Here is a 26,223-nt window from a genome sequence, read left to right as displayed (position 1 = left end):
CAAAAGAGGTGTGGTTTTTAAAATTCCTCCCAATATTAGGCTAAAATAATCAAAATTCCTCCCAAACGGTAATAAAGACAAACAACCTAACTGGAAAAAAAAAAAAAAATGGACAAAAAACGAGCAAGAAATTCACAAAAGGGAGAAATTCTGAGAGTAAAAAACTTGAAAAGATGCTCAACCCCAAAGATGATGATGGAAATGCAAATTTACACAACTAGCTAAATTAATCAGATGGCTTTGAAATATTCCAAAATATTTTAAGTCTGATAATACCAAGTGTAGGTGAGAATCGAGAAAAGAAAACTGTTGTTTAATACATGTTTGGTAGGACAGTAATTTACTATAAGCCCTTCAGGGAAAAATTAACAAACCTAGTAAAGCTGATTATGAGGCACATGGTCTCAAATGAAATAATCGATATTTGGGCATATACCAGCCAGTGGTGCCTTGCAAACTATGCCTGGAAAATAAATTCAGTAGTGTGTCATAATCAGCATTTGTAGATGCATTTCTAGATGGAGATGCTACCTTCTTAAACGTTCCATTCTGTCTTCTGTATGATATTCATACTCTTATGACAGTTTTCAAAGTTAAAAGACAGGCAGGCTGTAATCTAACTACCTGTCATATTTGCATCCTTACCCCTCACAATTATTTTACATATTATTTCACATACCTTTCTGTTCTGATCAATCTGCTGTCCCAACTGCCTCCTTATCTGAACAGATGGCAGAAATTTGAGGAACTACTTTATTATTCTCCCAAAGATGGCACATACCTCTTACTACTCTAGATGCATAGGAGAGACATTCATACACACATGGGATGCCCAAGGGCACTCACCAGTTGTTAATTCTCTCAAGGAACTCCAGTTGAGGAAGTTTCTTCAGAGTCATAAAATCTTAAGTATTTACTCAGTTCCTCCATCTGCTTTCTAGTTCTTTGATCAAAGTTTTCACATCTGTATCTGTGGACAATAATCCCTATCTTACCAAGTGTTGCTAAAGACTAACTAAATATTGTACACCAAAATATCTACTGGGACCTAGCCACAGTAAGCTTTCAGTACAACAGTAGCTGAATTGGAGAACGAGGCCTTGCCATCAAATCTTCTGATTCTACATTGAAAAGAGTCTTCATTTTAGAAAACATTAAACAAAAAACATTAAAGGGGCATTAAAAACAAATTCATTCATTTAAGAATCACCTGAATACAATTACACACTGTATTAGGTGGCAAAACTTAATGGGTATAAGGTTCTTTTCCTCTCAAACCAAACCTGACTTGGATGTTAGACCAAGTAAGCTATTTCACCTGCTAGCCTCAGGCAAAAGTGGGCCCATACCACCTCCAGGCCCAGTGGGATTCTCTGATCCTATCCTAAGATGAGACCTGATTGCAAAGGTCTAAGCTTTCTTTTGTGAACTAGACTATAATGCAAACAATTATCATTATCAACTAAAGAATGTCGTTTCATTCTGCTCAGAGCAGAGTAAGAACAGCATAGGCAGAGCTTAGAGCTAATCATGTTGTGTAACAGATGGCAAAGAAAACAGAACTTAACTCATCTTTTCTTTTGAGAATGATCTTCAGACTAAAAAAGACAAAACCAATACTGTTTCACAGAAACTGGATCCCAATAAAAGTGAAGAGACCCAGAGAGCATCTAGCTGCTTGTATGAGTCGGGACTCTTGGTTCATATAAACAGAAATCTTTGCCCAAACCCTGGATTTGAAGAGAAAGGCTCAGGTAACCAGGGATAGGTATGAAGGTAGCTGAACCTCAAAAGATGTTTCCTCCCCACCTCTTGCCTCTACTTCTCTCTGAAGAATTTTGTTTCCCACAACAGACCACATTCTTTCAGGGGCTACTAATCACTTCTAGGCATACATATTCCCAGCCCTTCTTCCCATAAGAGCTCTAAAGAGAAAGATCCTAAGAGAGGACTTTGAGGTACTCACCCTGGAGCAAACAGGCCAAGCCTGGGTAGGTCAGATCCATCCCCAGACCACGCAACTGTGGCCAAACCCAGAAGGTATTGAGAATGTAGCTGTTCTTAGTCCAAATCACATAATTTTAAAACAACACCTTCCATCTTGACCGCAAAGATAGGAGACCTTTAGTAAATGCCTTGCAAAATTTAGACACCTAGTCTACTGCATTTTCTTGGATTATTCGCTAGCAGTTCACGGAGAAGAGTTAGTTTGAACGTGTTTTATTTTATTCTTAGGGACTACGTTCCTGGCTTTTTATCATTGTTGTCTTTTTTATAACTTTGTTAACCATTCCTTTTCAGTAATTCTAAAAATTCAATACTCAAAAGTATATCATCAATTTATTTGTCTATATTTCAGAACTCAACTTAGCTCTTTTTCTTAATCAGAGTGTATTTTCTATTTCTAGTCATTTCAATTTCCTTTTCCCTTCATTAACAGTAACATCTCTCTACTATATAAAGATTTATCCATTACATAATAACAGAAGTTTAGAGCTAGTATATACCTGATCTCACCCACTCTGTATCTCAGCTACTATTTAAGGCCAAATCCAACACCTTTTCTCCCATTGGTATTTTCTTCTCTTCTTATACCCCAGTCATACCTACATAAAAGGTAGTTCCAGATGGCTCACCCAGAACTATCTTAAATATTCTATATTTTGCTTTTTATGGCATTACTCCATTTTTTAACAGTCAGCATTTTAACTCACCCATGTAGATGCTCCATCTACTGGCAGAAGATCAGTTTAGGCTGACGCTTTTTAAAAACTATTTTTAACACTTATTTCCCCCCTTAAAACACTACCAGTCCTGCAATGGCCTGATTTCCTAGTGTAGCACTCATTAGTGAGATCTTTTTCCAAATACTGATTCACCACTTCCAAGCTGTTCACCTGGGGTATGTTACTTAATATCTAAGTCTTAAAATGGGAATAACGCACTGACAGCATGTAATATAAATATATGTACAGCACCCAGCTCAACAGTCAGTAAGCGACATCTATTATCTTCCCTCCTCTGACTTCTCCTTAGTCTAATTTCATCCTATTTAATGAGGTCACGCAAATTCTCAACTGCTTATATCATTCACTCCCTTTCCCCCTAACCTCCTTTAATCAAATCCTTAGTCCTTCCATCAACCCTGTTCTTGATAAGGCAGCCAATCCAAGAGCCAGTCCCCGAGGGTCTTTCACAGGAGTCCAGCATCTCTCAGCTGTTCAGCCTCTTTCTCAGTACTACAGAAAACCACATCTCACTCTGCTGTCTGAAATCTTGCCTGTTCTTCCAAGTCAAAATTTTTTGAAGATTTTATTTATTTATTTATTTATTTAGAGAGAGCATGTATGTGAGCGGGGGAAAGGGCAGAGGGGGAGAGAGAGGAAGAGAGAAAGAGAAAAGCAGATTCCACAATGAGCACGACTCCAAAGATCACAACCTGAACTAAAAGCAAGAGTCGGACACTTAACCAACTGAGCCACCCCGGCACCCCCGAAGTCAAATTTAAGACACCAACTCCGCAACACTTAAAGAGCACAATGATCTTCCCTTTACTTCACAAATAAATAGAGTGAATCCCATGCGAATTTATCTTATGTTGCCTCAGAATTTTCCCAGCTCTTTCATGTGTACAAGTAGCATTCTTACATGACTGAACTAGACCATACTCTTCTAAAGAACATGGCCTATGTATTTTGCTTTCAACTATCTCACAACAATGTCTAAATTTAGACAGTTTAAAATCTTAACCCTATTTATTTCAACATACACACATATGTATCTAAAGCAGTAATGATTTTATTGAGTTTTCTTACTTAGGAAGAAGTAAACTCAAGAAAACTTGAAAGACTTAAACACTGAAGTAAAAGTCCCTAGCAGGAGAGAATTCTAGATGTTCTTAACATGGGAGAGGAAATTAAAAATAGGCCAACACATTGTTTTTACTAAAAATAATCTGCCACAGAAACCAATATCTGATATTATTATTTTAAATAGTTATCATACTATGGGCCTCTGAAAACAGTCAACACATTAAGGCAGAAATCTTCAATAATTTTTTATGTTCACAAAATTAAAAGCCAGAAAGTGCCTTGGCTAACACCACAAACCCCTTTTCTGCTTACATTAAGTGATGACTAAAGAACTTTAAAACAAGCATTAAAACATTAAAGGACAAAAAAATCATTAAGTGTGTCAAAAATTCTCTACTGTTCCTCACGCAAAACCAGCCTGCTCATAAAGGAATCACCAGCGTCTTTGCCCTCCTCTTGGCAGGATGGGAACATAGATCCACCACAGGGTGCTGCTCACAGGCTGTTGGACAGCATTCCAGTTTTATTACTCAAGTCTGTTTGTGGGACTTAAAGGCCTGGGCCACAATGGCTTCAGCTTCATCCTGTCTGCTCACATCAGCCCACAGGAGTCCACCCAGCCTTGTCACAACAGGTGGCCCTGGAAGCTTGTACAAATTTTCCAGGTCCAGACTACAAGTCAGTGGAGTCTTATATGACAACAGCCTACACAGAATTCCTCAAGTATGTGAGAAGCACAGTGTCTAGGTAGTTCTAGTGGGGTAATAGCTTCCTGTTACAGCTCAGGGTAAACAGATGCTCCTACCCCAAAAAAGAGAAGGGTAGGAAGGGAGAACACACACTGAAAGATGGTAGAGAATGGAGTTAAAAGATCCAGGCTTTCTTCTGTGTCCCAGAACCATAATTCAACAAACACTTACCAGTATCAACTTAACAATGTAGTTTCATAGGATGAATCAGAAGAATCTGGAATCCAGGTCACCCAGAACCTAAACTACTTTCACAGCAACATAAAACCACACACAAAAAATTTTTTACTTGAAAAAGCCCTTATTACTTAACATGACAAAAATGTCCTCAAAAGAGAAATGAGTAAATTAAAATATATAATTAGGAACATTCACCTCAAACACACCCCCACCAAAAAAGCCAGAATATAGATTACTCATTATGCATTCCCTTGGTATCCATTCTCAAAGGGATTCTTCTGTTTCTAGCACCAAATACATTTAAATGCTTTGTCTCAAAGATTAGCCAAAATACCTGACAACAATTATGAATATTTGTAAAAAGACTTGCTAGATTAGGAAGACATGCTTTACAAGTCACCATTAGTTAGGTGGATAAGAGTAAAAAGAAGGTTCTAATAATCTGACAGGACAATAGGCACAATCTAGGAAATAGGGACACACAGTTACCTATCACTGGCAGAACACAAAGTTGGTGAATTGCTGGCCCCCATGCTCTAGATCCTAGTGGCCAGCAGTCCACACACTTGAGATATGGCTGCTGCCATCCTCACCTCTCTCGAATCTGGGATCTCTCCTCAGATACTTTCTCTGATTAGCTGCCATGAAAACTTCCGTTCTTCCCACTATCATGGCATCTTCTGGTCTTGCTGTCCCCACCCTCTGTCATAACTACAAGCAGCCTGATGGTCAAGCAGATGCCTTCTGTTACCTCCAAGGGTTTCAACCATCAGAATCACCAGATTGCCTTGGTCACCGTCAGCCATCAAAACCTGAAGCTTCCTAGACACCACCTAGAGCAGCTGAAGGTCCCTCACCCACAGTGATTTAAGACCTTCTCTAAAGTGCCCCGCCACCATTCCAGTGAGCCCTTAAACTAGTACATACCAACTGAAGACTTCCAATGCCATAGCCCCCAGAAGGTCTGATGCCAAAGCCACTTCCAAAGCTGTGTGCACTCTCTTGGGGTCTCCAAACAGGAAGCACAACATTAAAGTTCTTTCAGAGAATACGCAATGCCTTCCCAGCCTTTGCTAGCAAATGCCATCACCAATCCAAATATGGTGTTACTGCTGCCAGGACTACTTCTCAGGCCTCTTTTGCCAAGTTGAAACCCTCAGCATTATGGGAATGGCAAAAGCTCTCTGAAAGGTCACTAACACTTCTGTAAACCACAGCTACCCAAACAATCCTTAGAGCCCCTGCCACACACAGTCCGGCTACACTGTACCTGACCAGTTAACAAACCTCCTTAGAAGCAGATAGTTCTGCCTTAGACTGCCTCGAGTCTAGCCCTTCAAGACTACTGCTCTACAGGATAATTTCTAAAAGGTAAGCTTACCCATGAGTTAGACAAAGTCACCCCCTGGATTCCATGAGTTTCTATTTACATCATAGCTACTAGCTCTCCTACATTCAGACTAAGATGCAAATCTTAGGACTGGTTTTTTTTGCTTTTACAAAGAGCTCTCCTAAAAGTTCTTCCTACCTTCCCACAAGTTTACAATGTGTCAAAAAACATCCATAAAAAAATAAATCCATAAACATTACAAATTCTCCAATGGCTGATGTAGTCAGAAGTATCACACAGTAACCTTAGGCCCTGTCTCTTAGGCCCCACTATGAACTCCAAGGGCAAAACTGGCCCAGTGCTAAAAATAACCACTTATAAGTAAACCACTAAGTCACAGATTCAAGAGATGTCACCAGAACAATCGCCCAACAGAAGTGGACTGGCCCTGCAGCTAGCAACCAACCCACTCACTCACACAGAAAGCAACAATGGAGAAAAGCAACTAGCATGCACACAGGAAGACAATAGTTAGGATGATGCAAGGGTGTTATCCTAATAACCCCACAAGAGAGACAGTCACTGCCAATGAACTATTCAGGAAGTAGGAAGTTACATCTATAAACACACTCCCTCAGAGGAGTTAAAATTTCTTTGGAAATTTTCTCACCTTGATACAAGGAACTGTAGTCATACAAACAAATGTTTTTATTTTTGTTTTTTTAAATAGCAAAAGAAAACTTTAAGAGTAATATAATAAAACCAAATCTGAAAACGTTAAAGCCAGGATGAAAGGACTAGCATAAAAGAATTATTATCAAAGCAGTGCTAGGAGAAGAAGGATGATGTTAAAAAAATCCCAGATACTTCCTTCAACACCATACCTTATCAATGGCTTTTCCAACACGAGAAACACTGCTGTGGATGTCTTTGTGGTCTGAGGCCAATTTTTGAACAGTGTCCTTTATTCTCTTACAGCATTGTGTCAAAACAAGTGAAAGTGTCCCTGATAATTCAGCATCTTGGCCTATAAAAAAATAAAGAAAGAAAAAAAGAGAAAGACTGGTTACTGACGAAAGCAAACTCAAAGATGGCAAATTTCAAACAGGCCCTTTAGAACATGAAAGTTGGAAGAAAAGTGAAGAAAAACAAATATCTGCTTTGAAGCAGATGGTCACATTCATAGATAACATTTTTCAAGTGAATGCTAAGAAAGTTATCTTAATTTATTTTTTGGAATAAATAAGAAAACTTTACTATGAAATAAGCCACTTTTGTAATTACCAAAATAGCACAGACTGTGAATGATACTGCCAAGGCATTTTTCAGAAAATATGTCTTACTGAATAAACTCAGTTATCCCATCCACTTAAACTGTTCAAGTCATTCTTAATACATTTTCATTGTTATTCAATTTCCTAAAAGAGAGATTTAGTCTAAATGCTTTATATTCTATATAAAGAAGTAGAAAAGAAAACCCAACAAATTTCCATGGATACCATGTTGAAAGAGTGAACACAGCCGAAAAAGAGTTAACATATCCCCATCTATATGGCACAGTGAGCCATTCTTATCAGGGTTCCCCACCACCTTAACTGGTAAGAGTGGCTCACTATTCCTAAACTGTACAATGAGGCTCATGCTGAATTCCTGCTTTCCTTTTGAGACTCTGGAATTTTAGTATGTGCTACGCTGACGGTGCCTATATGATCAGTTCCCAGTGAACACCCTGAGCACTATGTCTCTAATGAGCTTCCCTGGTAGACAACACTTCACACTTGCTACAATTTGATGCTAGAGAAATTAAATGTGCCCTGCTTGTGCGACTGACACTCCGCTGAGAGAAAACTCTTGGAAATTTTCTCCTGCTTCCTCTGCACTTTGCCCCACGAGGCCTTTCCCCTTGGCCGATTTTGCTTTGTGTCCTTTTTGCTGTAGTAAATCTTAGCCATGAGTGTGACTACATGCTGATTCCTATGCATCCTCCTAGTGATCAGTGGAACGTAAAGGTGGTCTTGGGGACCTTGATACACACGATAAATCAACTGAAAGTTACTACAGTTTATATCATCTTTCCCAGCACTACCTCCTCAGGAAAAGGAGAGGAGAAGAAGGTGGGAGAAGAGTGAACATTTGTTAATTACCTCATCCATCTACATATCCCCACCTGTGAGCAACAGATCTGGCTGAACTACTAACTATGATACAGCAGTGGTTCTTAAACTCAAATTTACATCAGAATCACCTGCAGGTCTAAGTTAAAACAAAGGAGTTGGACCTCCATCCCCTGTATCTAATTCAAGAGCTCTGGAATGGGGCTGAAGAATCTGAACAAGAACCACCCAAAATGACAGCAGCCCTAGGATGTCCATTCATTCAACAAGTACTCATTGAGCAAGATACCTTCTGGTGAACAACACAAAATAAGTCAATTATATATAGTAGAACATAAGAGGATATATTCTATTGGAGGAGAAAAAGCACTGTAAAAGAGATGGGGAGTGTATGTGAGCTGAACAATTACAATCTTAAATACAGTGGATAGGATAGACCTCACTGAGAAAGTGATATCTGAGCAAAGACTTGAAATAAATGAGGGAAACAACCATGGGGCTACTGTGGGGATGAAGGGCGGCAGAATTTGCCACTCCAAAATATGCTTCTTTGCCATAAGGATTATTTTGAGCATATTATTATAAGAAACAGCAGATACAGGAAAAGTTCTAAAAACAGAGAAGTCACCCTTTTGTAAGGGAAATTTACATTTATGAGGGAAATTCCATTCATAAGTCTCCCTCTCTACCCACAGAGAGAAGAATGGCTCTAAATCGTTATCAGTGAAGAAGGTTCAGACTTATATCTGCATAACAAATCTTACTTTTGTTTACTGTGCATTTCCTGATAAACTGGCTTCCCCACCTTTCTTTCATCTTTAGCTAAAGATGGTACTTAAGCTTGAACTCTAAACCACTTCTTTGAGTTACTCACTTTTCTCTGAGAACCTCCCATATATACATAAAGTATACATGTTAATAAACTGTTTTCTCTTGTTAATCTGCCTTTTATTACAGGGGTCTCAGTCAAGAACTCACAAGATTAAAAGAAAAAGTATTTCTCCTCCCTTTCAGGGGGAAAGCATTCCAGGCTGAGAGGATAGAAGCCCTTACAGGAATATATGAAGATTATTTAAAGAATAGTCAAAAAGCCAGTGTGGCTAAAGCAGATGTCTGGCAAAGAAAAACAGGAGGAGAAAAAGTGTAAGAGATAATGGGGGTCCTGATCTTGCAGGGCCTTTCTGGCACTGTAAAGACTTTAGCTTTTATTCTGCATGAAAGGGTATCCACTGAAAGGTTTTGAGCAGAGCAGGTACATAAACTGACACATTTTAGTATGGTCTTTCTGACTCAAGACAGGAATACAAGAACAGAAGCAGGAAGAAAAGTTAGGAAGCTGTGGCAGCAATCCAGATAAGAGGGCAGTGGCTCAGCCCAGGGTGTAAGATGCGGAGGTGGTGAGAAGTGCCTGGATTCTGGATATATTCTGAGGGCAAAGCCAATAGGATTTCCTGACTGAGTATGAAGGAAGAGAAGGACTCCCAGATGACTCCAAACCTGTTTTTTTTTTAGTTTAAGTCAAGTAGAAAGATGGAATTGTCTTAAATTAGAATGATAAAGATTAAAAGCTGAGCAGGTATGAGAGGAAGGAAGAGGTAAGGAGTTCAGGTTGGGGCTTGTTAAATTTGATATGTAAGTAGTCACTTCAGCGCACATGTGGAGTGTGTTAGATTTATAAACCTGGAGTTCAAGAGCAAACACAGGGCTGGATACATAAATTTGTGAGTCACTGGCATGTAGGTGATGTTTCAAGCCATGAGGTGGCTGGGTGGCTCAGTCAGTTGAGCGTCCAAGTATTTGTTTTGGCTCAGGTCATGATCTTATGGGTCCTGGGATCAAGACCCATGTTGGGCTTTGAGCTCAGTGATGAGTCTGCTTGAAATTCTCTCTCCCTCTCCCTCTGTCCCCCTCCCTGCACTCTCTTGCACTCTCTCTCTAAAACATTCAAATATTTAAAAAAATAATAAAGCCATGAGGCTAAATGAAGACATCAAAAGAGTCAGTACAAACAAAAAAAAAAGTGATAAAAGATGGGAGTCCTGGAAACTCCAAGCTTACTCCAAGATGAAACAGAATTAGAAAAGGAGACTAACAGACCACCGAAAACACTATGATGCAGGAGGAAAATGAAGCATGGTGCTGGGGCAGCCAAGTAAAGACAATGTGTCAAGGAGGAGGAAGTAACCAACTGTGTTAAATGCTCTGCTATGTCAAGTAAGATATAGACTGAGAACAGACCACTGGATTTAAAATGTGGAAGTTATGAGTGATCAGGACAGAATAGTTTCTCTACAGTTTGAAGGGAAAAAAAACCCCAGGAAGTTGTAGGGACTGTGAAGAGGGAATATAAGTCTAGTTCAGTGACAACCACTGGGAGATGTAAAAAGATAAGCAAACAGAAGATAGATATAAAATACCATAAGATACCCAATGCAATATGATGTAACCAAAATAAAAACTGTCCTCTTCTCTAGATACAATTGCACAAAGTATGTTTCAGGTGCTTCCAACTTCTAATAACATAATTTAGGCTAAGAGAAGACTTGGTAATTCAGGAAAAATTTCAAAATCTGTTTAAAAGGTATTCCATACATACTTTGAGCCAAATGAATCTAACTGCTTCAATAGCTCTACTCTGGTCATTTCTGTATCTAAACCTTACCTAACCTCAATACCTTCATCTCCTCTAGGAACCTCTCTGCTCATAGATTTACTCAGTCTTCTCAATTCCTAATGAATTCTGTTCTCTCCACCTTTCCTCTAGCACTTAATTGAATCCCACTCAACAATATCATGTATAATTCCATCACCAGTATCAATTAGATATATGTAAGTCCTGAGCAAAGACAGGTTCTTATTCTAAACTAAATATTCCAGTTTTATCACATGCCTTGCACAGTTTTTTCTTTCTTTCTTTTTTTTTTTTTTTTTTAAGATTTTACTTATTTAGGGGCACCTGGGTGGCTCAGTGGGTTAAAGCCTCTGCCTTCGGCTCAGGTCATGATCCCAGGCTCCTGGGATCGAGCCGGCGTCGGGCTCTCTGCTCGGCGGGGAGCCTGCTTCCCCGCATCTCTCTGCCTGCCTCTCTGCCTGTTTGTGATCTCTGTCTGTCAAATAAATAAATAAAATCTTTAAAAAAAAAAAGATTTTACTTATTTATTTGACAGAGAGACACAACAAGAGAGGGAACACAAGCAGGAGGAGTGTGAGAGGGAGAAGCAGGCTTCCAGCTGAGCAGGGAGCCTGATGTGGGGCTCAATCTCAGGATCCTACAATCATGACCTGAGCCGAAGGCAGATACTTAAGGACTGAGCCATCCAGGCACCCCGCCTTGCACAGTTTCATACACTATTAATATAAGTATGTGGATTGACAGTAACTAAAGCAAGGAAAGAACAGTTAAAGAGAATGCCATATTTAACAAATGGTGCTGGAATAAGCAGATACCCACATGCAAAAGAATCATACCATATAAAAAAATTAACTCAAAATGGAATGAACACCTAAAGGTAAGACCCAAAACTATCAAATTCTTAGAAGAACGTGGGTGTATTCTCAACCTTGCATTGGACAACGGTTTCTTAGGTAGGATACCAAAATCACAAGTAACAAAAATAAATAAATAGGTAGAGAGATAGATAAATAACTCCTAGAATGACAGAAAATATTTGCAACTCGTATGTCAGGTAAGGGTCTAGTATCCAGAATGTACAAAGAACTGTTACAATCTAACAAGACAACCCCATTTAAAAATGGGCAGGGGCAACTGAGTGGCTCAGTCAGTTAAGTGTCTGACCCTTTGATTTTGGCTCAGGTCATGATCTCAGGGTCCTAGGATCAAGCCCCACGTGGGGCTCTGCACTCAGCATGGAAGTCTGCTTGCCCTTCTCTCTGTGCTTTTCCCCCTGCTCACTTGTGCATTTGCACAATTAAACTTGTGCATTTGCACAAATAAATTCTTAAAAAATAAAAACGGACAAAGAATTTGAGCAGACATTTTTTTCCCCAAAGAGGAAAGACAAATAACCAATAAACACAGGAAAAGATGTTCAACATTATTAGTCAAAAGAAAAATGCAAATCAAAAGTACAAAGAGAAACTACTTCACACCCACTGGAGTAGCTATAATGAAAAAGATGGACAACAAAAAGAGTTGGGGAGGATGCGGAGAATTAAGAACCCTCACACATTGCTGGTGGGATGTCATATGGTGCAGTGGCTGAAGAAAACAATCTGACAGTTCCTCAGAAAGTTAATAACAACATATAATAACATAATAACCATATAATACAGGAATTCCACTGCTAGGTACATACCTGAGAGAAATGAAAAGGTATGTCCACACACAAACTTGTATAGGAATGTTCATAGCAGCATTATTCCTACTAGCCAAAAAGTGGAAACAATCCCAATGTCCAAATGGTGACTGGATAAATGTGGCATAGCCACATAATGGAATATTTATTCAGCCATAAAAAGGAACGAAGCACTGATACATGCTACAACACAGACGAACCTTGAAAAGACTGTGTTGACTGGAATAAGCCAGATACAAAAGGCCGTAAGTGTATGATTCAATTATATGAAATCTCTAAATCCAAAGACAGCAGTAGATTCACAGGGGCCAGAGGCTAGCAAAGGGTAGAATTGAGAGTGACTGTTAGTAAGTATGAGGTTTCTTTGGGAGTGATGAAAATGTTCTGGGATTAGATAATGGTTATGGCTGCACATTTCTGAATATATTAAAAGCTAGTGAATCACAGCCTTTAAAAGGGTGACTTCTATGGTATGTGAACAATTTTTCAATTTTAAAAATCTTAAAAATGCAAGCCATAAGTCCTATCCATTCTAGCATGTTTGTTTCTACAGTCAGTAGACAACAAAGTAAACAAAAGGTTAAAGAACAAAAAAGCAGAGGACAAGCTGGAGGACAGAGGTCATCTGGAATTTACTAACTGAACTTCTACAACCCAACCTTGAAATGCATGGTATTTTCAAATCTCAGCAACTTAAATGTCTGAAATTTGGTGCTGCTGTCATTTCTTCAAGACCCTACACTTTTTGGTCTTCAAGTTTATAAAGGACAGATTCTAGTAGTGGAAGGTCAATTAATTAACATTGAGAGTTCTCGGTATGCCCCAAGGAAAAATAATTTCTACAGTGTATTTGTAAGTATAAGAAAAGTATAATGGAATAATCTGAAGGAGAACCCTGGGAAAGCCCTGTTCAAAGAGAAAGATCCCACTAATGCATTTTCAAATGGATTTAGTGGAAAGCGGCCAAAGGTAAAAACAGGTTTAGAAATCACTATAACAATCAAACTGAGTGAGACCAAACCTCTAAGTCCTAAAGGGAGAGTTCTAATGTTCTTCTGATTTCTCTGTTTGAAAACAAAACCTGCTTCTAGAAGAACCTTTCTGTGAAAGAAATCTAAATAGATTCAGTTCCTAGAAATAAAGCTGGGGAATTACTAACAGCCTTCTCTGCCATAACTAAACTAGATGTGAGGTAAATGTTAGAATCCTAGTTGGCCATGGTAGTGGTCACTTTTTACCCAGGATGAAGTCCTGTGCCAATGGTGTTTTTTGTTTTTGTTTTTGTTTTCCTTAAGAGGAAGAGAGAGAGCAAAAGAGAGTGGGGTGGTGGGGGGGCATCCCAAACAGGCTCCATGCCCAGCATGGAACCCAACATAGGGCTGGATCTCACAACCCTGAGATCATGACTGAGATCATCACCTGAGTTGAAACTTAGAGTCTGAGCCACCCAGGCGCCCCCAGCTGTGTCTTTCAATGCAATAAACCTCCCCAGACTCATGACCTATCATACATGACCATGAAAGGAATAGTTCTGAGGCAGTGCTCATCCATACAGTGACTACATGTACTTTTCAAGTTGTTTTTTTTTGTTTGTTTGAAATTATTTATTGATTTATTTATTTAAGAGTGAGAGAGCGTGAGTGAGAGCACAAGTCAGGGGAAGAGGCAGAGGGAGAAGCAGACTCCCACTGAGCAGGGAGTCCACTGCAGGGTTCAATGCCAGGATCCTGGGATCATGACCTGGACCAAAGGCAGATGCTTAACTGACTGAGACACCCAGGTGCCCCAAAGATTGTGGGTTTTTTTGTTTTTGTTTTTTGGGTTTTTTTTTTTAAGAGTAGTTTTAGGTTTACAACAAAACTGAGGGAGGTACAGAGATTCCCCATATACCTACTACCCCCTCACAACAAGCACAGCCTCTCCCATTATCAGTATCACCCCCCAGAATGGTACTTTTTTTTTTTAAAACCAAGGATGAGCCTACACTGACACATCATTTATCACCCAAAGTCCATAGTTACCTGAGGGTTCACCCTTGGTGCTGCACATGGATTCTGACAAATGGGTAACAGCATATATCACTATAGTATCCTACAAAGTCTTGTTACAGCCCTAAAAATCCTCTGTGCTTTGCCTATTCATCTTTCTCCTCCACCTCACCCTCCACAACCACCGATCCTTTTGTCTCCATAGTTCTGCCTTCCTCAGAATGCTGTATAGTCAGAATCCTATAGCATGTAGCATTTTCAGATTGGCTTTTTTCATCTGAGTTAACTCCTAAACCATTTTTTAGAGAGCCCAGCTAACACTTCAAGCTCTGCCCTTGAGCTTCGCTGCCTAGCCATTTCAGGATCTATGTCCATTAGTTTCAAAGAAACAATAAATCATTTATTTCCATAGCATCCTGGACTTCTCTATCAGAGTTTCACACTTGATTACAAATATTTGTCTTATCGCCCTGATGAAATTACTGGAAGACAGGCAATATGATTGTTTAATCTTCAGTGTTTAGGCTCCACGCCCAATGTGGGGCTTGATCTCACGACCCCCAGATCGAGAGTCACGTGCTCTACTGACTGAGCCACCCAAGGGCCCCTAGTAAATTACATATTCTCATTTTCAAGCCCAGCACTGGAAACTCTGGCACTACCAACACCCTGAACCAATACCCTCTGATTGCCAGCAGTTTCACACTCAGCAGCTCACTGATCTACACCCTTCCAGGATATCTCATGTGTACTACACAAAGCATTATGGCCTAAATTTTTCAAACACCAAATAAATAATACACACACGAACACACACACACACACACACACACACACACACACATATCAATGTCCAAATAAAACACACTCATAGAACAGAGTCCCCCCAGTTATGAGTTCCTTCCCTTTTCCAAATATGACCATTTCCTCCCCTCGAAAACCTTAAATATACAGGTAAAGACTGGGGGAAAAAATTAACAGGCTTGTGTTTTGAGCAGTTTCTGTGTTTGTAAAACAAAACTATGCCAAGATGTGTAAAAAAAAAAAAAAAAGAAAGAAATACATTTCAACTTTAGTACATAATGTGTTTCTATAAAATTATACCCCAAGTCATGGGACGCCTGGGTGGCTCAGTTGGTTAAGCGGCTGCCTTCGGCTCGGGTCATGATCCCAGGGTCCTGGGATCGAGTCCCGCATCGGGCTGCTTGCTCAGAGGGGAGCCTGCTTCTCCCTCTGCCTGCCTCTCTGTCTGCCTGTGCTCACTCTCTCTGACAAATAAATAAATAAAATCTTTAAAAAAAAAAAAATTATACCCCAAGTCAGAATGTAGGAAGATAGAACAAACTTACACAATATAAGGAGTGCCCAACTCCCACAGAGGGAAAAATTACAAAATTCCTAATCGTACCTTGGTTTTATAAATAACTTTTCAATACAGCTGTATCATTTTCTACATTTGTTCAATTATTTTCCTTCATAATCACATGGCTTAAGACAACCATATGTCCAATTATGTGACAGGATTTACTCACCATTTTGGCTCATCTAACATAATCGAGACAAAGATATTAAGACTGAAAACTATGTTCTCATCCTTACTCAGTGTTCGCATTTGCAATTTTGTTTGCCACTTATTTTTAGGCTATCAGAAGGGAAGAAAACCCTCAAATAACTGTACACACTATTAAAGAAAGATAATACTGCTCAAACTAAACAGCTGGTTGGTAGGCAGCACTATAATGGTGTAGCTTGATACATCTGCTCATGGACAAATAATCAAAAGTTCTAACCTGGCCTGTAAGAGGCAGTTTAAACATGTCAATTACACCATGAGTACACGCTGCCTAAGAGTCAACCACATGAGAGATGAGACCCCTATAATTAAGAAAACTCTATAAAAAACGGGAGGCACAACACAGAAAGGTGATTATCATGATGATTATTATTCAGATGTCCAAACTGGCTGAAAACATCACCACCTAAGGACTACAATATTTTGGTTAGAAGCAAAGAGTAGCATTCCCTAGAAATCACTAAGACCTGACTTAACAATCTTACGAATATCATGGAGGCAGAAAAAATTTTAAATATCCAAGCTTACAAATATTACACATATTGCACTTGAGCTCTTTGCATTATTAAAAGTTAACTCCACTTCATAAAATGGACAGAGATCTTAAATTTGGAATTAAGTAGAAAACAAAATGGCATGCAAGTTTTGAAGTGAAAGCAAAACAATCCATTTAGTAAACATAATCCTCACTATACCTATATGAAAACCGAGGCCTCCTAAACCTATATCCAGAATTCATTCTAGATTAATTCCTTTAAAAAAAAATAAGTTAAAATAGAAAAAGTCAAAGGAAGGCTGTAAGGGGAAAAAGAATTCTACATTATCCCACTCTTTCTAAGAAGGGGAGAGCCAGAGGGAGAAAGAGAATCTTAAGCAGGCTCCCCAGCCCCCACCTTAACCAGACATAGGGCTTAATTTCACCATGCTGAGATCAGAACCTGAGCTGAAATCATGAGTCGGACACGTAACTGACTGAGCCACCCTGGCTCCCTTACCCCACTCTTACATTTTTATAAATTTTATTATTTTAAAATAAATAAAATGAGACTAGACAAAGACAAAACAGGCAAACAGACTAAAGTCAAAAGGAAGGGAGAACCATGATTTAGAGTCAGTTTACTGAGTGCTAAAGGCCTCTGTCGGCAGTGTTCAGGGTACAGATCAAGTGTGTTAGACAGATTAAGAAATTCAGGATAGGAATAAAAGAAGACAAAGGATAAAAGGGTCTAAGACTGATTCTAAAGAAGTCACTAGCAAGGTGAACACAGAAAAGACTGCAAAACATTAAAATAGAAAAACTTGAAACTTGAAAAGGTAAGACTCATATTAAAAAATAATAATAAAAGGACTGTCTCATACTGTGAGTGGCAAATTAAAGTGTGGCCTGTTGGAGTTTGGGACTTCTTAGGAGCTACTTCAGCACCTAGGACACAGCAGCTGCTCAACAGAGATTCACTTAGAGGAGGAAGGAAAAGGCACAAATACAGCGCACTCGTTTTTTTCTAGGGGCAGTAGTAAATCACTGAAAACAAAACAAACTCTTTTCAATATATTAATAGGTGGTAAATCTACAAAGCACAGTATTTTGTGGGTAACCCCTGACCTTCCAGAACAGAACGCAGATTCAGACAGGTGTGTTCCAATCCACTGCACCAAATCACAGCCTAGGGTGCTGCAAAACCAACCATAAGGGGAAAAGAGAAAGAAAGTTTCTATTTAAAAGCTAAATTACATGGTACAAACTAAGAGTGCTCCTAGAGCAGAGAGCTAGACCAAAATGACTGGCACAGGGAAGAAAGGGAAGGCTTCGAAAATACACGATGAGACAAGAACTGAGAGAGATGACAGAAGAAAAAGAGGACACAAAGCACCAGCTTTCGAATGTCTGCTAGACAGTCCCACTTTAGAGAGCCTATTCATTCCCTTCAAATTCAAAATATAGAGAATTAATCTCTAGCCACCTCCTTCTGTATCTCTGAAATGAATGGCTGAATCAGGTAAGGTTTCTTTCAGTCTTTAAACGTAAATTTCAGACTTACAAATTAAACTCAGATTTCTACCTTCCCCTCTCATAAACTTATTTTCTTTCTGGTTCTGTAATTGTCTACCTGTCACTCATGCTCAAAGCTTACATTAAGCTTTGATTTTTCTGACGCTTCTCTCCCATCCTGCCAGACTACATCCACACACCACATCCTGGTAACTCCTTCCCTCAGGAGATCTCATGCATGGGTCCCTGTATATTTCTATCACCACTACCCAAAGACAGGTCCCTCTTTTCATCAAGTCTAAGTTGACATTTAACTAGTCATCTTGCCTCTAGACCAACCATACTCCCAACTCTAATCAACCTAAATGCTGCTAACTGGTCTCAAGATAATGTCCCTGCCCAGTCCCTGTCCAAAATGTACTCCCCACCCAAGTCATTCCACATCTTCCCAGTCTACTATTTTCCCTGTGACTCTATAAACCCTGATTCCAATTTAATTTTAATTCTTCTATCCTATTTCTCTCTGCTCTGGTCCTTCCCTCTTCCCAGAATGCCTCCTGTATTCTCACTCCTCTGTACCTTTGTTCTTGCCAACCACCACTGCTGGCACCCCATCTTATCTTCCTACTGTCCACATTCAATCTCTGTTACTGAAACTTGACAGGTTAGAGGGCTCTGTCTCAAATCCCACCCCTTCTTGCCTGTACCACTCAGTCAGCATTGGCCCTATCTATATGGCCTTCCATTACCAGGCACCGTTGCTTAAAAACACACCAATGGCATCTCCCTAACTGGACAGAAAGTTATTAGAGCATGAGAACGATTGCTTGCCCTTTGTTAACTCCTACAAGATTCTGCCTAGTTCTACATTTAATTGGCAATTAATAACTATTGACCAAGTGCTCTGAAGTTCAATTGAAATCACACACACACACCCCTCAGCAGTTCTAAGGGTTTCTTCTTTCCTATTTCCCTGAACTGTTAGTATTTGTACCAACCAGAAGCACTGCTATTTATACTGTGCCATGGCCATGGCTTTTTCCCCCTCCCAAATATAAAAGTCTGGTCTCATTATCCAACTAAAGTTTCTTGAAGACTGTAGTTATGTCTTTGGAATATTCCCTATGGTATTAGGCAGACCACAGGGCACAGAATGGTAACTAACATACACCAGTATAAAAGATACCTAACAGTCAAAGTGTTTCCATAGCGCTTAACTGTTGCTTAAAGGGACAGACTTTAAAAAAAAATAAAAACAAAAAAGACACAGACATTAAAAATAACAAATATGCCCTGTTTTCAGATTTTAAAGCCAGTTTCCATCTATTACTTACTGATTTCATTCCCATAATTCTGTGATGTAAGTTACAAGTTTACTGAAGAGGAAAAAGGTTAAACAAGATTACAGAACAAGTAAAGTGGCAGAGCAAGGACTCAAACTCAGATCTCCTGAGCTCAAGGACAAAATTTTGTGGTCTGCTCTCCAAGTGGGAGACTCATCTTCTTATCTCCCTAACAAGCCTCCATGTTCCTGAAGGGCTGAAGTCATGTATAATGTTTCTTTTGAGACATCCCTTACCTCCTCCTGAATACCTTCATGTAATCAATAATGAGATATTAAATCTAGATGGAGCCCACAGATATACCAAACTCATCAAAGATAATACACAGCCAGATGCTATAACACAAAATGAGAAGAAAGTATTCAGGCTCAATCTTAAGTGTTAAAGACTTTGCAGTATAGCTTTATGGACTTTCAAAACAATGTTCTTTAAGAACCATTCTAAGCTGAGCCATAAAAATCACCAAACCCAAATAAGATGACAGTGTTATTTCTAAAAGTCTCAAGTCCTGCTGCAGATTCTGGTGTCTCTTCTCTGAGGGATTAGACTAGCATCTAATCTAAAAGACCAGGCATTTCTGCCATTCTACAAACTCTTGAAGTTTTCAGAACAATGCCCAGTTTAGATAGCATCATGTCCCTGATACCTATCAACTTCTGGGGATTACCTGGAGCACAACGGGACTCCAGTATGTAGCTCAGGACCAGAGCCTTCTATAATTCTCCCCTATATCACATTTTGGGGTCACTTTCAAAGATTTTACAGCTGAAGAAGCAGGACCCCAAATAAAACAAGTCAGTTTTAACACCCCAAGTGAACAGTTTACCAAAACATGATTTTCACTGTCCTAACAACTAAGAGACTAAGACTGGAAAGAAGGGGAATTTCTTTAAATACCCTAGTATCATATCATAGAAGTGTTGGCAAGTTTCTCCCTCACCAATATTATTATCCAGAGTTAGAAACTATGTAAAAGATAAAATAACCTTAGTAAAATGATTTTACTATGCCAAGCACACAAGCAATTTCAAGTAACTTCTCAAAGGTAATATAAACCAAACTGTATTTTTTTTAGTCTTCAAATCAAGTTGCACTCACAACTCAGTATTTGAATCGTATCAATGTTATAGTTAGGAGGCCAGGCAAAAACTGAGAAATAAAGGTTGGGATGGTCAAGAAAACATCTCAAAGGGGCACCTGGATGGCTCAGTGGGTTAAAGCCTCTGCCTTCAGCTTGGGTCATGATCCCAGGGTCCTGGGATCAAGCCCGCATCGGGCTCTCTGCTCAGCAGGGAGCCTGCTTCCCCCTCTCTCTCTGTCTGCCTCTCTGCCTACTTGTGATCTCTCTCTCTCTGTCAAACAAATAAATAAAATCTTTTAAAAAAAAAAGAAAGAAAGAAAGAAAGAAAGAAAGAAAGAAAGAAAACACCTCAAGGAACATTGTTATTGGTGTAACTTGTAGCTGCTCAATTGTAATAGACATCTATCACTTTGGTCTGGGTACAAGTTTTCCTTTCTAGAACTCTCTCCTCTCTATGATCACATGGCCGTTCATCTCTTGACATGGCCAAAGCATGTAGCCCCAAGGTAGCCAATGGACTCCATGCCCTGGCCTCAGTTGTTGATTCAGGGAGAGGATTATGACCCCAAACCAAGACAGCACAGAATACTCCCCGGTAATTTTATGTTTGAAAATGCAGAAAAAAAGGCATGTTCCTGTCTTTGGGATCACTAGCAATATAAGAATGATAATGAACTTCCCTGGCCATCTTAGTTCCATGTGGAAAAAGCTCCTCTAAGAATGAAGCCAACCACGGAAAGCACAGTCAAGTGAGGAAGAGAAAAAGATCAGTCCTCATAACATCCTCTCTGCTTCTGGACCCGGCTGGCCTTACCTCAGCCTATTTAGTAATGAATCAATGAAGTCCATTTTAATTAAAACTATTCTGCCACCTGCAATCAAAAGAATCCCAAGTAATATACTAGTCTGAATGAATAAGGTGCCAAATATCAAAAAATTGCCTCCTAGAAGAGCCTGGAAAGGAATGGCTGACAAAGTTAAATCAGCTTCTAGACCTAAATGGAAACGCACACACTAACCTATTATTCTCACCATCTAAAACAGCCCAAGTAGCTTGCTAACTCGTCTATTCTTCTCTTAGAGTATTTCAACAATGACTACTGTTATCCACCCGAACTTTTCTGACCTACTACTTATCTGCTACTTTCCAGACTAGATGTTAAATGTAGATACCAAATTTTATTCAATTCAAAATTTAAAGTCTTTCTTCTTTCTAAAACTAATGATGTACTATATACAGTGGCTAACATAATAATAATAGTAAAAAGTAAAATAAATAAATAAGTCCTTCTTTTCTCTCTCAATAGTGTCTTGTTAATATTTAGCAGAAAGTTTCATTGGCAACTGAGACACCAGGTATTGAAGCCTACTCCAACTACACCGAACAATAAGGTTGAATAAGCAAACCATTCATCTACCAAACCCTGATCCTTTAATATTCATTAAAGGATGAATATACATTCAGGCCTGGTAGGCTGTGAAAAGAACAAGGATTCATATATATAAATAAGCATACTTTTCACTAAGTATATATAATATATACAACTCAAATTCTATAATGAAGAGTTGTACATACCATATGACTCTGAATCTCTGTTTTCTGTCTACTGATAAAAACCATACCACAGAAATTAGTTTAAAACGTGGCCACAATTTGCTTTCTCTTCCGTGCTTAATTGCCTATTTACCTTATCATTTGTTACCTTCAAATTTTAAAAACTGGAAGCAGTTGTGCAACTAGTAACTAAATTCTCCTTGATTCACCAAAAAAAGATGGAGGATTATGGTTTAAATGAGTTTTACGACTGGCAGTCAGACCACAAACACACACAGAAAAAGGAGTTTTGGAAGCTAATGCATGTGTTGACCACTCCTACAAATTAAGCTATCTTTACCAACTTGTAAATTGCAATAATACTAAACCTAAATCGAAGTAAGTAGAACTACATGTCCAATGCCTCAAAGTAAAAATGAATAGTGACAAATTATTATTTACCTGGTTTTTCTTAAAAATTTTCCTGGAAGCTAGCATCTTTGTCTGTGAAGTGGACAATTAGGTGGCCCACAAATAAGAAAGAATAAAAGGGAGACTTCTTACTGGGTATCCTTTTTCTGTCATTTGAATTTATACCATTTGAACGAATTATCTACTCGAAACAAAATTTAAATTTACAAAATCCATTTTAAAAAAGTCACCGAGGATCATTTTCAGAAACTACAATACAGAGGAACCAGTGGCTCAGTCGTTTAAGCACCTGCCTTTGGCTCAGGTCATGATCCCAGGGTCCTAGGATCAAGCCCCGCATCAGGGAGCCGTACTCCCTATAACAGCCTAAAAATAAAATTTTTAAAAGGAGGCTCCATACCCAGCATGGGCCTTGAACTCACCACCCTGAGATCAAGACCTGAGCTGAGATCAAGAGTTGGACACTTAACTGACTGAGCCACCCAGAGGCCCCTAGCCTAGAAATCACATTTTTTTTCTTTTTTTTTTTAATTATTTTTATTAACACATAATGTATTATTTGCCCCAGGGGTACAGGTCTGTGAATCGTTAGGCTTACACATTTCACAGCACTCATCACATCACATATCCTCCCCAATGTCCATAACCCAACCATCCTCTCCCTACTCCCCTTCGCGTACCAATCCTCAGTTTGTTTTGTGAGATTAAGAGTATATTATGGTTTGTCTCCCTCCCGATCCCATCTTGTTTCATTTTTTCCTTCCCTGCCCCCAAACCCCACCCTGACTCTCAAATTCCTCATATCAGGGAGATCACATGTTAACTGTCTTTCTCTGACTGACTTATTTCACTCAGCATAATACCCTCTAGTTCCATCCACATCGTTGCAAATGGCAAGATTTCAGAGAAATCAGTATTAAAAAATACTGCATACCCTTGACTCCTACAAAAATTTTAATTTTCCCAGTACTCGTCAAACATGTCATAAATGCTACCCTATTGTTTCAGTCTAATCTCCATTTACCAAATGTGCAATTAGAGTATCAGCAATACGTGATATATAGTTCTTTTCTGTTCTCCCTCCCACCACAGAGGTGCTAATGGGAAACAAAATATATTTGCCAATAGGAAAAAAATATGCTAAAAAGCATATAAACAATCACAAGTCAAATCAGGAACATTTACCCATACTATCTGCCTGTTAACTGAGGGTTACCCAAGGTCTGGTTCCCACATCACTGACGTGAATAGTGCTTTTAGCTGTATGTGAAATAATATTTTAATAGTTATGAATTTGCTTTTAATAGTTTATTATACCTAATACACCAAACTTATGATTTCACAGATATGAGTGCCTACCATAAGGATAAATCTACTTAAGCGAAATCATGAATCCATCTGAAAAAATAAGAGCGCACATGCGTGAGCAAAATCTGAGAAGCACTAGCGCATTACCCAAATTGATCAAGGGCACACCAGGAATGATCACCAAACAGCATCAACCATACAGAATCTTAAATCAGACCAAACTTCATGTGCACATGGAAACTCACTGAAAAGCTGGTACAACTAAGTGACAACAGTGCTCTCCTCCTTCCTAAGAGTTGAGGAAATCAAGTGAACCTGAAGTTTAATCAGAATAACTAAGGGTAAGACTCAGAGCTTGGTACAATCCTTGAATTTCTGGCAAATTAAGCTTAAAAATGGTATTCCTTTCCCAGCCCAAACACCTCAGCACAGACCTTTCATTAACTGTGGACAGTCATCTCTAATCCCTTTTACCTCAGATCAGGCTCAGATCACTCTCCCATCATCTAATCTACCACCCTGTTTCCCAGGCAAACCTTAGGCCTTGAAGACCTTAAACCTCCGACCTGAAGAAAGCAGTTAAGTCAGTCTCCAGAAGAGGAATGAATCAGCCTTCCACAGAACTTCTGTTTAGTATTTTCTGTGATTTTTACCGCCCCTTTGCTCTGCTACGCTGCCCCTTTATCACCAAAACTCCATGCCTAGCCATGACTTAGTCAAAGCCTGCATTCTCCCAAAGGTATTTGAATTAAGAAAAATGCATTTTTAATGAAATAATTAGGGAAAGTTTATACGAAAGAATTTCAGGCTACACAGAGGCAATTCAGAGCAGATGAAAGAAATGTTAGGGCTCACTACAGGACTACTTCCAGGTCAGTTGCCAGGCAAGCCCCCTTTGAGCAGTTTCACAATCTGGAATAAAAGTAGTTAGACTGGAAATGGGTTGTCAACAGGCTTACCAACTAATCTTCATTTACATATGATGTTTCCACCACAAACAATTCTAACCGTTCTCATTTAGTATAGTCCTTCACTCACTTTAGAAAAAAGATATTTCCGGCGCCTAGGCTGCTCAGTCGTTAAGCATCTGCCTTCAGCTCAGATCATGATCCCAGGGTCCTAGGATTGAGCCCTACATCGGGCTCAGCGGGAAGCCTGCTTCTCCCTCTCCCACTCCCCCTGCTTCTGTACCCCACCCCACCCCCCCCACCTGTTAAATAAGTAAAATCTTAAATAAAAAAAAATAGAAAAGAGATATTTAAACATAAGAAAATGTAAATCATCCCCCAAAACTGATCTCCTGACCCTAGCTAAAAAGATACTTCTGAATCAGGCAGTTACCATCAGTATGATGCCATGTTGGAGAGCTATACAGTTCCCAAGATTCTACTTTACTCACATCACATTCTTACAAGACTATTACCACAAATAACCCCAGAGAATGAGATCCAAAGCCCTGACAGATGGTCCCAATTGGAGCCCCTCTCTCAAGTCACAGGAGGCCACAAGATCAATTGCCCAAACAAGTACATTCAAACTTGAAAATGGAGCTCTAAACTCAGATTTCAGGAGAAACAACTTTAGGAAGGGTGTATTTAAAATACAAATGTAATACCCACCACATCTCTGGCAAAGAACATTAGAAATTATCTGCTTTGAAAATTACCATAACCTAGATACCAAATCATGATGTTTGCCTCCACACATAAGAACACCGTAAGAGAAAAGAATTTACTTGGGAAACTAGACCTGGCACTTCTGGTATTTATTTTTCTTTCACGTTTCACAACTGCCTTTAGTCACTTAATCCTATTATTAAAGAATTAAAGAAAATCAAAGAAATACCAATATCAAACTGCAATCTGGTAGACCAGAAGGTAAAAAAATAGGAGGCTGAGAAAGAAACATATGCAATTCACCAAGTCAGATCATTTGAATAGCATGACATTATCTGTGGCTAATACCCTCACACCATATATTCCTTGCAAAGTTCCCCGATACCGAGCAAAAACAATTTGTCTAAAGCAAACTCATGCTTCAACAATTTCTGGCAATTATTTTATCCATCAGAGATGAGCCCCAAATTCCCTAAAATGAGGCTTGCAATCACACTTCCCCCATCAACTAATACCCCCTGCTCTCTTCTAAGAAGATATTTTACTTTCCATTTTCTCTCATATTCTGCCTATCTAACCCCTCAATCTCTGACCTGGTCCCTAAAAAGGATATGCTCCGTCCACCTCTTCAAGTCTAGACCCTTCACTCATTCTTTCTCTTTCAGCCTTGAACAAGACATAGATTTCCTGGAACGGAAGGGTGGGTGGACAGGCAGGCAGAAACAGGGACAGAGAGACACACACCCACCCACACACACACACACACACATTCCCCACACACATACACACACCTCCTACCCCTGTACTTAAACAGCCTTGTGCCTCCTTACACTTCAGTTTGCCTATTTTTCTTAATT

At 39.3% G+C, this 26,223-nt stretch overlaps 1 protein-coding gene across 3 annotated transcripts in view; it reads right to left on the bottom strand.

The window, feature by feature from the left end:
* The window catches only part of RMND5A (required for meiotic nuclear division 5 homolog A), a 59,957-nt gene that overhangs the window by 31,623 nt on the left and 2,111 nt on the right, over nucleotides 1-26,223 (bottom strand). For all 3 annotated transcript variants that reach the window (XM_080813825.1, XM_080813826.1, XM_080813827.1), the window contains exon 2: nucleotides 6,956-7,098. In XM_080813825.1, the coding sequence (XP_080669951.1) occupies nucleotides 6,956-7,098 (143 nt within the window). The remainder of the gene's footprint in view (nucleotides 1-6,955; nucleotides 7,099-26,223) is intronic.

The sequence above is a fragment of the Martes martes genome, assembly GCF_963455335.1.
Source record: "Martes martes genome assembly, chromosome: 9".
NCBI classification, from domain to species: Eukaryota; Metazoa; Chordata; class Mammalia; order Carnivora; family Mustelidae; genus Martes; species Martes martes.
Note: the sequence above shows the minus strand (reverse complement) of the source record. Positions and strands in the feature narration are given on the sequence as shown.